Raw genomic sequence first — 13141 nt, 5'->3', positions numbered from 1 at the left:
CACGATTTTTTTTTCAAAAATCAAAACTTACCTCCTTGAAGGAATCAAAATTTTTGCCGAAATATTCCTTCAGTTCCCAGCTCAAGTTTACTGAATTGATTACTTAAATTATGATGTATAATGGTGCTATGTCGATGTTATAGAAATGAAGATTCAAAATATTTTAATTCAAATCGAGTTTCGAACATTAATTAAACATTCTAGCAAAAATAGTATAAAAAAGGTTTCTACACAACGAAGTTGACCTCATCACACTTAAACTTCTTGAGATGTTTTAAATTTCACATCTACAGATATCAACAAAATATCATGTACGAATCATCTGGAAAACGCCGTTAAAAAACACAGAATTCCTACAATCTAGTTCGTAAGTTTTGGAGTACACGTTCCTTTTTACGATGGTACATGTGACCACCCCTTTGTTCGATAACGCGTTTTAAACGGTGAACCAAATTCTTCACACGCAAGTCAACTTGCGTGAGCGTTTAATCTGAAAGACCTTGTATAATGATTTAGATTATTTTTGAAAAATATACGCCGTCTTTTTTACCAATTTTGCTGAAAATACGATTTTATATTTTTTTTTTGATAGCTGAGGTTATTTCTACATGACATATCCAAAAATTAGAGATGTGTTTTTTTTTCGTTTTTAAGTTACGATTTTTCAAAGTTAAGTTTTCAAAGGGTAACCATAATTTCGCTCTTGTATCAAAAATGGGTTTCTTGAAAAAATCATAACTTTTGAACAACTGAAATTGAAGCCCATAATATAGTCGTTATCGAAAAAAATACCACACTTGCGAAAAAATGAATGTTGTTTTTTTTTATAAATTATTGATTTTACAGGGAAACTTCAATATAACACACATTTCACTTTCAAAATTATACGAAACATGACAAAGAATTCAGAAATGTAGCTCATATTACTTTATTGTGATGCTGTTTGGGTAGAGTTAGTAAATAATGATGAAAAAACAACTAGAAGGTGAAGCCAACCTTTCTTATGATGTTTCCCTTCATACTGTTGATTGAGGGTAAATAGATAAAATGACCGCTTGCTCGTTAAAAAAATTTTTTTCCCTGTAACAGTGGCCTTCTTTCAATGTTTGGGAGACTTGTTGGTAGTTGTATGGACTATTCATATAATTTTCGTTCAGAATAAAAAATGTTTTTTAGAAAATGAATTTCAATGCTTCAAATAATTTCTTTTGTGTAATTTTTATAATTTTGTTTTGTATTACTTTATGAAGGATTAAATTATTTCCTATATTTGATTCTCTGACTAAAATGTTGTATGTCTTATATTTTTTTAAATATTTTTTTTCCGAAAAAAGTTGAAAAAAGCTTTCAAAAAAATTTCAAAAAAATCTAACTTAAAAACTATAAGAACTACAGAATATCGATCGAAATCGAAATCGAATACGAAATTAAGATGAAATAAATTTAGTACAACACATTTAGTAGCAAAAAAATTTAAAAAATTAGTAACAAATAATCTGCTACTGCTGCCAGTAAAACAATTAGAAATGGTTTTCCTTCCAAGCTTTTTTGAGTTATTGTTACATATGTACGAAGGAAATGAAAATAATATACTTTGATCATAAAATTAGTACAAACATTGACACAATTGTGTATGGAAAAACGATTATAACAATTACTTTCATAAGGCTTATCATCCGGAAGCTTGTGTAGATACTATTGTTTGTACTAAACAAATTGCAACGTGTTCTCCTTGCTTGAGTGAATTAAATTATTTAAATTATTTCCTATATTTGATTCTCTAAAATTTTGTAGGTCTTATATTTTTTTAAATATTTTTTTCCGAAAAAAGTTGAAAAAAGCTGAGCATTTCAAAAAAATCTAACTTAAGAACCATATGAACTACAGAATATCGATCAAATAATGAAATATATGGAATTTTTGAAGGTTTCATTAAAAAATAGTAAAACAATTTAAAAAAATAATTACTTGAAAAAAACATTGGAAATAAAAAATCGTTTTTCTCCAAAAACTTTTTCCTTAAGTTCTGAACGAAAATTATATGAACAGTGCATACAACTACCAACAATACATTGGAAGAAAGACACTGTTACTTTTGACATTGTTTTGGAGATTTTCTTAGATTATTTTTTTCTGTGTAATTAAAAAAATTCTATTTATTATAAAAATTTAAATATTTTCGTGGGTATTATAGTTTTTGAATAAGGATTTTTTGTAAAAATTAAGAAAAAAACTGGTCCTTTTCAAATATTCGTTTTTTTTGGACATTTGACATTTCACTGCCAATTCCTAAGACGAGTTAGCATGAAATTTGTCCATTGAAAATGTGTAAGTTATAACGAGGTAAAATGTAATGGTAAAATGTTATGTCGAAGTTCCCCTGTATGTATTTGTTTTTTATTACTTTCATGTGTTTGGACTAGATAGCACCATATTTTTTTATATTTTTTCTTGAAAGCTGAGTTTTTTTTTTGCATAACATATCCAAAAATCAGAATGTGTTTTGTTTTGAGTGTGTTTTTTTAGTTTTTGAGTTATGATTTTTTTAAATTAACATGGTTTCAGTCTTTGTTCAAAAATATTTTTCGGACCATCAGTTGACTTTGGAAAATTATAACACAAAAACGAAAAAACACCTCGCTGATTTTTTCATGTGTTATGTAAAAAAACCTCTGTTTAAAAAAAAAATATTAGAAAATATAGCGCCCTTTCAGTCCAAAGCCACGAAAACAACGAAAACAAACACAATCAATAATTATGAAAACAAAATCTAATATTTTTGCAATTTATTATTATTTTATTATTTCTCCAAAAAGACTAGCTAGTTGGCTTCAAATCGGTATATTGGTCATCTGAATCGGTGCAGTAGTTCAAATGTTATGAAAAATTTCATTTTTGGAGAAAAAAGAGAAAAAAGAAAAAAGGCGAAGAAGTGGATTATTCGGACCACCCTAAAATTATAATGTGGCAATACTCGTGCCGGCTAGTTTGAAATGAAATCAGATATTTTGAATGCCATAAAAATGTTATTCACATACTTGTGTATGTAACATGATGATCTTTATGCTGTCGATGGCATAAAGTATTATGGAATACAACTATTAATATTTCCTATACAGCGCGGACTCGATTATATACAGTTTTTGATTTCCTTTCACTGTATATAACCGAATCCTGTATATAATCGAATAATAAAAAAATTCTTTATTTTTTTTTCATGTATTTTTCGTTTTTTGAAAATGAAAGAGGAATTTTATTTTTGATTCATCCCCTTAAGTCAGAAAACACCTTTCTCACATGAAAAAAAATTTTATCCAGATACTCTGAGGAGGTGATAGACGATCATATTTGATGAAAAAAATCCTCCTAGGTATATGTTCGAATTTTAACAATGATAGAGTTATAGAACTTTTTTTTTTGTTTCGGACTCTGTTGCCTCAAACTGGTTCTACATTACAAAGTACGCAACGGAAGTCGATTCTTTGCTGATTCTTGCTTTCATTTGAAAGATGAGAAAATTTAGTACAGGATATAGTAGTGGATTTTAATAACATTTTGGAAATGAAACGCTTAAATGTTAATAATTTCTAATGTGTTATTATTAATTTTATCCTAAAAATTTATATTAAACTAAATTGTTTCCATCAAGTAAATTGAAGTTTTTTAACCGCTCTATAATCTACTACCGCTCTTAAACTTCACCTTAACGTTGAAAGGTTACATTTCTTCATGAAATAAGATTTATTTGAAATGTAAAAAAAATATTTTTTGTATATAATTGAGTCCAAAATTGTATATAATCGAATTATATATAATCGATTCTTTATATAATCGAGTCCGACCTGTAATACTGAAGAGCCCCTTTCTGTTAAAAAAATGCCTCATAATTAGCAGCATTCAACTTATATTTATGCGATTTCTTAGATATTTAACATTTACATTTGGTTCATGCAATGTCCTCGAAAGAGATTGGTTGAAGGTTTATTCCTTTTTATTTTTATGCTATTGCAATGGCACACCATAGAGCTCTCAGGGTCATCCATATTTCCAATCAAATGCCATCATTTTACTCTGGTGAAGGGATAACTGATCAATCCCAATGTTCAAAACGTTAAGAAATTGCTGCCGTTGAGCACAAAAAATAAGCCCAACCACAATACCGCTGGCTGTTGCTGTTTGTGTTTGGTATGTCTGTGTGTTAACTGTGTACAGCAAAGCAAACTGCAAACCGCGCTGACGAAAACGTCGCCCCCCTGGCCATCACCACCTATTCCATCATCTCGTCATAGGTTTTCCGGCTCGGAAACCACACAATTGAATTGATTATCCATGTTTTCACCAACCGCAGCGGCAAAATAAATTCAAGAAGAAAAAAAAACCCTCTATCCGGCGCGTCTAAGCGCGTAGTTCAGTGACAAACTCTGCTGCCCATTGTTTGTTGTATTTGTGTTCGGCTGTAAAAATGTTGTTTCCAACGTGAGCACACCCGAGAGCCACGAGTGTGGCCTATTAGAATGAGGAGGCATATTGCCAAAGTAGACCACGGCATTACCGTTAAATTTCCGCCACGCACTGGTCAATGGTGAGAGAAGAGCGCGCTTAACAACTGGAAAATGCAAACCGTTTGTGGGTGGGAGCATTTGGGCAGCTTCATTTCATTCGCATTGGCAGTGGCGGTCGGTTCTGCAACAACGGCCCGGTCCGGGGCAAAAAAAAACAGGGGGAAGCCCTAGAAAAGTACGTACTCTTCCGTGGTATGTAATGCGAGTGGTCCGGACCGGTGGTTCTCTAACGGTGGGCGTAATCGATCTCACTGTTCACCTTATTGATTTGTGTTCTGTGTTCCTCGGGGAAGAATCGGTCAGGCCTGTATGGATTATGTGAATTAGGTTCGTGGCCAAAGTAAGATTAGTGGAGTGGGCTACTGCTACTGTGACAAAGTGTGTGGTGTGGTGTGCGAAAACAATGTACAAAATTGACGACGAGTTTCGTCCCCGGGGACGGGTGTTTATGAAAGCACAGCGAGAACATGAGCACGAGTACCCGTCCAGTGCCATGGTTAGCCGGTCCAACTCCCGGCTGAGCGGTACCCATCGAAGGGGACCGGCCATCACCACCAATTTGGACGATAGCAATTTGCGCTTTCGGCATGAAATTATGAACGAAAAAGTCATCGAAGCGACCGTCACGGAACGCCCGACCGTGATCGAGGCGATGAATCGTGAACACTGGAGAGCTCTGCCATCCTCGATGAGCTATGGTAACGAGCTGGTACCGGCGGTGGCGTTGACCAGTGCTAATGTGGTCGCTGAAGTGACCCGTAATAAGCGCTACACGACAGAGGTTCTCGGGAATACGATGGAAACGACGAGCACTTCACAGCGAGCAACTGATGGTCATCGACGGATGACGACTCATATTGTTCGGAAGATTACCACGCTGACCCGAGCCGAGGAGCAGGCTCACGCGGACAACAAAATACGCCAAAGTCGCGATGTGAAGACAACCGAAATAGGGTATCTCCGCATGGGCTCTCAGGACTCCAAGCGTGCCAAGGTAAGGCAAGCTGTCTTCCGATTCGTTCGGAGCTTATTTTATTAGCTACAGCAGATATTTTCCGGGTCATTAGCTCTTTCCCACCAGATGCTTCTGGAGGATTAATGTTCATCATCAAATTCTCACCAAACTAAACGCTTCATCGATCGTGTCGTGTCTTGCCCTAGTCGCAGAAATATAAAAAAAAACACACCATATGGCGGCCGGCCAGCACTACCCCTACTCCTATGCGCGTGTACCGTTCAATGTTTACAACTTTATGCTGCTGCTGCGACTGCTGGCTAAATGACCTATCCAAGACTTCGACGGTAGCGGTGGAATAGTTTACATGCATCGGGACTCACGATCTTGTTTGTTCCTTTCTGGCGCAATAAGGGGAAAACATCTGTTGAATGGTTCCTGCTTTAACTGATCCTTTTTTCTGTTCCAAATTTCCATATATACCGCTTTTGATTCGATTATTGACAAGAAATGAAATTAATGCGTTTCTTCGTAGTGCCAATCTTCGTCACCGGTGTAACTGTGCAGATTATCCGATAGACGCGGGGGAGGGAAGAATCAAGTCATGATCTAGCGCACGATTTATGCGCAACTCCGGCGGCATGCACATGATGTCAGCCGGGTAGCTAAGGGGAAAAACACGGGTCCTCCTAGGCGCTGCAAATATGGGCAAGCTTACCTTTTCAAGGGTGCCTCAGCGGTGATCTTCAGCTTTGCTATTATACAAACGATTTACATCGATCGCCACATAAACTCAGCTCGGATCAATGTCGCGGAGGTTCGTTAAATGTGAATTATGACAACGCGGTGGTTATGATTTGTTGGAATATTTATGGTACGTGGGAACGATGGTTGAGAGCGATTTGACAGAGCCTATGAACATGATATTCTACTGTCTGTACGATGAAAGTTTGTTGTCACAACTTTGTTGGTTCTTAGTTGAGATCTACTAATACTACGAACATACCAGGTGCGCGACTGGAATTGTACGGGTTTTTTTAGATGAACGAAACGCTAATGTTCAGAAGAACCACATAATATTTTTACTCGAAGTGATCTTCGTCTGGACATTTAGCCCATCTCTTAGGTAATTTGTGGATTCCTTTAGAATAATTTTTTTTGTCGAAATTTAAAAAAAAACTTTTAAATTTACGAAACAATTTTTCACATGTTTTCACTGTTGTAGCATGTTCACAAGCAAAACGATGTGCTTGAGCTCTATACGAAAAAAAACAAAAGTAGCAAATACCGCAAATCTCATTTATTCGGGACGAAACTTTCCCTTTTCCCGAAACTTTTTTTTTAATGCGCTGAACAAGTTATTTCGTTTTCTTTGTGAAATGACTTTAAAGTTTAGAAGATTTCAAACACATATTACGCGAAATCATTTTTACGATATATGTTATAATAATAGGGGTACCGGTAAGTTTCTTAGTTTTTTTTTTAAAATAATGCTTTATTCTGCAAAAATGGTTACAAATATAATATTCAAAGTACTGCCCATCGCTAGTCACAACTTTTTCCCATCTTCCTGGCATTTCACGGATACCTTTGCGGAAATAATCAGCCGGTTTGTCGGCTTACCACGAATCGATCCAATCGCGACATGCGGCCGAGCATTGTCGTGCTGCAAAATAACTTTATCGTGTCTTTGCTCGTATTGTGACCGTTTATCCTTCAGTGCACGGCTCAAACGAATCAATTGTGGTCGGTAGAGGTCCCCCGTAATGGTTTCATTCGGTTTCAGCAGCTCATAGTACACCACACCCAGATGGTCCTACCAAATAGACAGCATAACCTTCTGGTCGGGAATATTCCGCGCGGCCGTCGATGTTGATGGATTGTCATAATGGACCCACTTTTCATCGCCAGTAGAGATTCGACGCAAAAAACCCTTTCTTTTATGCCGTTGGAGCAGTTGTTCGCACGTGAAAAAACGGCTTTCGATGTTTCGTGGCTTCAATTCATACGGCACACAATGTCCTATCTTTCGGATCATTTCCATTGCATTGCATATGGTTTGCTGAACTACTCCAAGTGTATTTGCAAATTCTTGTTGCGTTTGTGACGGATCTTGATCAAGTAAAGCCTCCAATTCTTCATCTTCAAATTTTTTTGGCGGTCCGGAACGTTCTTCGTCTTCCAAGTCAAAATTACCACTTTCAAACCGTGCAAACCACGTTTGACACATTCGCTCTGTTGGTCGCACTGGCTCTGTTGGTCACCATAATCTTCCACCAAAATGCAATGACTTTCCGCAGATTACTTCTTCATATTGAAGTAATAAAGTAACACTCTCGTTGGTACGAAATTCGACATATTCGAAGTGGCAACAAACTATGTTGTTTACGCTTCAACTTTTTGACATATACTGAAAAAGACGCGCAATGACAGCTTTCCAACGAATGTCTGGAAATTTGATGCACTGGAATAATAGTCAAGTTACGTCATCTGTTGTAAAACCTAAGAAACTTACCGGTACAACTAATACATACAATTAGACGGCAAAAACATCTGTGTTCAATATATTCCTATATTTTTGTGACAGCATTAATAATCAATGATTCCGGGATTTTTCTACCTGTTCAATTCTTAAACCCCGTTTGAAGGACATTAAGTTCTAACGGCTCTTCTCAGGATGACCATTTGCAATATTAAAAGAGACCTTGATTCAAAAGCAATGGTTCCGAACAGTCCTACGTCAAGCTTCCGTCCGTGCTCTAGGAACAGATCCTTCAATTTTTTTTTCAAAATAAAATTGTCGAAAAAATTTGCGAAAACAGAACCATTTTGTGAGAGATATCACATTATGAAACCAGCAGATCAGGCGAACCTCCTCCCATTCATTTTTTTTCATATGACTTCGAACTTTCACGCTCCTTTCCGTTTTTAAAACGTACATTTGCGATCGAGTCCAGATGACGCCATTCGAATATCAATTAGAAATTGAATGACTTACTGTTCGGATTTAATTGAGTTCAATCGTTAATCTGCTCTGATAAAGATTTTATGGTCTTCAGAAGATCTATTTTCCAAAGTGTTGTGTTAATGCTCTGGCGTTTTATAACATGGGCAATCGTGCAACGCTGTTCAATTTCACGCGTTCGAAGTTAGTTGTTATGGATCAATTACATGGCTGTAACTCGCAATCTAATGGGAATTTCGAAAAGTCCTTCCTAGAGTATATTCTTGTATGCCTAAATATCAGAAATATGAAGACATTATTTTTTATTTTTCTCAAATTTCTAGACTAGAATACTGGCTTAAACAAAAATTAGAAATATACAGTACCGTATTTTTCAAAACGTCAGAGAATTCAATAACATAGTAATCATGTACGTTAAAGGATTTTTTATCAGTGCGATGAGTACAATGAGTCCTAGAACTTAAAAATGGTTTTTGTTAAAAAATTTACACAAATTGTAGGCGAGTGACAGCTGCCAAGATCGCTCACATATAACAAGTGTCATCAATTTGATGTTCTATCGCTAGAAAAACTCGTTAGAATTAACGATTCTATTATTATCTATTACTATCTGACCCGGCGAACTCCGTCCCGCCTGAAACTTTTCAAACTTTTTCAAAAAATCATATTGAAATCGAAAGTGATATGAACGAAAAGTACAGTAAAACATGTTTTTGTGCAATTTTCTGTTTTTGTGCGGTGTATGAAAAGAAGCATATTTCACGAAGTTATCGTTCATTTAGTTTTTTTCGATGGCTTATATGCATTTCAGTGCGAAAAAAGCATATTTGCGTTTCAATTATCTCCACTTCTGAAATCATTCCCCTCCTCTCATCAAATGCTCTAAGTTTTTCTAAGTTTTTGCATGACATGATTTCTAACAGCAACACGTTTTGACATGCAACTAAAAGCACAAAACAGCCACGCACAACCGAAAAGGCAAAGTGTCCCACCGCAAAGCAGGGAAACAAAATGAAATTGAACAGTGAATGGCGTGGATTTGAGTTATTTTATTGGGGGAAACTTATTTTATGCGGTCTCTATCTACCGCACAAAAAAGGTTTTTTTCAAAATGTGTTCCGAACACGATTTTTTAAAGCTACTGGTGAAGTTTTGCACAATTTTTTATGTGACTTTTTTGTGAGGTCCCTATCCCCCGTACAAAAAAAGGTTTGCCTGTAATAAGAACTGTTATAGTTCAAAGCTGAGCTTCAAATATTCAGGGCATGTTGCAAGTGAACATAGCTATTTCGTATCCTCCGCGTAAAAAACGATTCCAGTGTATTATGAAACGCGTATATTTCAGTTTCAGATTGTAGTATTGTTCATTTGATTAAAGTGTAAACAACCAATATTTTTATTGTATTGAAAATGAAACATATTTTGAACCGGAAAAACGTCTTTCGCGGAATTCTTTAATGTATTTTTTTTTCTAGAAAAAGTGCAGCTGATAGTCATCGTTTGCTTGTCGAAGCTCACGAAAACCAAGCAATGATTTTGATTTTGATGATAAATAACGTGAAAAGTCACCGAGAAAATGTCATGACACAAAATTGGAAGTAACTACCGTCTGAAACTATCCCTGGTGAACTATAATTAACACGTTTGACTAGAGCTCTGAAGGAAAAACGACCGGAATGAAAAAATAAACACGACAAAATAATTTTATAGAATGACAATGTCAGACCATATGTTCATGAATCTGCCAATAATCTTCTAGAAAGAGTGAACTGGGCCTCAGACATTGTTCCTTCAGATTAATATTTATACCGGTCCATGGATTCTGCTTTTTCTAAGGGGCAGAAAAATAGAATAAATTGATTGATAACTGGACTGCTTCAATAGAATCAGATTTCTACCAGCATGGAATCCGTGTATTGCGTGAAAGATTGTTCAAGGTTGTGCCTTCCGATGAAGCATACTATGAATAAAGTAGCGGTAAATTCTATGTCTCAATCGAATGTCTTTTTTTAATAAAAAAAAAAACGTAAAGTCATACTTGAACACCTACTATATTCCACGTTAATCATCTACCGTTTCACTGCCTAATCGCTTTGTCAAATCGCTCCGGTGATTGTGACGATGTTGCAAACTGCGAGCCGCTAATCGAACGCAGATATGACATGACATTTGCTCTTACTTCCATTTTTGGGACTTGAGAATTTACACGGTGCCAACGTTTGACGGCGTTCGCCGGTCAACTGTTTTCATGCATGTTTATAGAATAAGCGGGAAAAAAGTCATTACGTTTTCAATCGTTGTTGGTGTTCAATCGAGAAAAAAGTGACAGGCCATTTGCTGCAATGACGTTTGGAATCGAGCGTATGAAATTCTTTCTGTTTTTGTTCACTTGCAGTGGGCCTCTTCAATAATCGGATTGTGTAATGATTGCGCTTTGTTTGCGGGCTCTGTGATCATTAAATAGACCAGATAACAACATTGAATTGTAGTTAGCTGTCGTGTGACGGCAAAAAAATACAACACCCTATTACAGCGTCGTGCTAATTCAGCATGACCCTCATACAGCAAGTCCTCTAACAGCACTTTTAGTGGGAATAAAATCGTAGAAATTCTAGGCATATTGGGTCGGAGCTATGCCACCAGTGCCGATGGGTTCAATTAGACAGAAGAATATTAAAAGTCAACGGACACGCGGGCCGTGTAAAAGGAGATAATTTAATTGGCGTTGCAAATGGCAACCACCCGAATAAGGCAGCCATCGATATAACACCAAAGAGTACGCAACAAACCGGGCAGTGAGAAGGAAATATTATGGTTCGTTGTTTGTGCCATTTGACGGATATTGATTGCCGCCATGGTTTCTGACCAAACCGCAGCCAAGAGAGCTGTTGCTGCTGTGACTTGATATGGTGACGTATATTTATAATCGTCCAACGTTGTGATCAATATGATTGGCGGCGCCGAGGCATAACAGAGCAGCACACACCTACTTAACGAGGGATTGATCAACCCGCGTCGCATCGTAAATGCCGTGCAGCAAGTGACCTCGCTCAAACCTCTGCAATTATATGTGTGGGGGGTTTGTGTCCACGCTCTGTCCACATCTCTGGACGCTCCCACGCTTTTTAATTCGATTGCAATTGCCTCACTGCCAAGCCTCTTCCATTGTGTACACCCCCGATGTGATCAATATCAATTTGAATATTTTTCTGTTGACGCTTTAGTACCGACCTGTATCAATTTTGCCACGCAAGGCAGCCATCGATATAACACCAAAGAGTACGCAACAAACCGGGCAGTGAGAAGGAAATATTATGGTTCGTTGTTTGTGCCATTTGACGGATATTGATTGCCGCCATGGTTTCTGACCAAACCGCAGCCAAGAGAGCTGTTGCTGCTGTGACTTGATATGGTGACGTATATTTATAATCGTCCAACGTTGTGATCAATATGATTGGCGGCGCCGAGGCATAACAGAGCAGCACACACCTACTTAACGAGGGATTGATCAACCCGCGTCGCATCGTAAATGCCGTGCAGCAAGTGACCTCGCTCAAACCTCTGCAATTATATGTGTGGGGGGTTTGTGTCCACGCTCTGTCCACATCTCTGGACGCTCCCACGCTTTTTAATTCGATTGCAATTGCCTCACTGCCAAGCCTCTTCCATTGTGTACACCCCCGATGTGATCAATATCAATTTGAATATTTTTCTGTTGACGCTTTAGTACCGACCTGTATCAATTTTGCCACGCAATAGCGTTTCTCTCGGTAGCCTCTTGACCAACCCATCTGTCCTAGTTTATAGGTGTTACCATTACCAGATTTGTTGATTGGCAAATAATCATCCCGTTCTTCCCTTCCATTGCAGATTTCCGACATCGTCGTCGGACAGGAGGACAATCTAACGGCACGCGAAGCCCTGCTCCGATGGGCGCGCCGCTCCACAGCCAAATACCCCGGCGTTCGGGTGAACGACTTCACCGGCTCCTGGCGGGATGGACTGGCTTTCTCCGCACTCGTTCACCGAAATCGGCCCGATCTCATCGACTGGCGAGACTCGAGATCGCGCCGACCCCGGGAACGGCTGGAGCAGGCATTCCACGTGGTGGAACGCGAGTATGGCGTCACGCGGCTTCTCGATCCAGAGGGTGAGTACTGTGTCTGTCTGTCAGCACAATAATTCTTCACACTTTTTTGCTCCGGTCCATTAGGTACAAATTTATGTCCCAATTAATTAAGATCCAGTTACTCAGGTCTCTGTAAACGTCGGTCTATCATTACGCCCTAGTGGGTTAGAGGGAAATGCCGCAACCGGGGCACAAACAATCGAACGATTCTCCGTAAGACGACCAGCAATTGTACCTTTTCATGGCCCATTGAACACACCTCGCAATTAATTTGTATCTTTCGTTTGTCTTTCCGTTGGGAAACGAACGAGCGCGCACTATGCGCGAGATTTTATTGCCAACAGGTACGAGATGCGGTTTTCTTTTTCGCTGTGTTAAATTGAGCGTGGAATTTGCACTACCTGCTGCCAGTTTATCATCGCAAAAATTTGGCTGTATAGATTGTGCTTCGGCTACAGTACTGGAAAATGGTCGGCGTTTGATGTAGTCGATTTTCGTTCCTTGCTTTCAGCTGTTGAGAGCTTAGTTTT

General features: G+C 37.9%; 1 protein-coding gene across 1 annotated transcript in view; it reads left to right on the top strand.

Moving 5' to 3' along the window:
* The window catches only part of LOC129765973 (microtubule-actin cross-linking factor 1, isoforms 1/2/3/4-like), a 229666-nt gene that overhangs the window by 107569 nt on the left and 108956 nt on the right, over window positions 1-13141 (top strand). The window contains exons 10-11 of the mRNA XM_055766432.1: window positions 4890-5556; window positions 12353-12632. Of these exons, the coding sequence (XP_055622407.1) occupies window positions 4890-5556; window positions 12353-12632 (947 nt within the window). The remainder of the gene's footprint in view (window positions 1-4889; window positions 5557-12352; window positions 12633-13141) is intronic.

This window comes from Toxorhynchites rutilus, chromosome 2 (assembly GCF_029784135.1).
Source record: "Toxorhynchites rutilus septentrionalis strain SRP chromosome 2, ASM2978413v1, whole genome shotgun sequence".
Lineage (NCBI taxonomy): Eukaryota > Metazoa > Arthropoda > Insecta > Diptera > Culicidae > Toxorhynchites > Toxorhynchites rutilus.
Note: the sequence above shows the minus strand (reverse complement) of the source record. Positions and strands in the feature narration are given on the sequence as shown.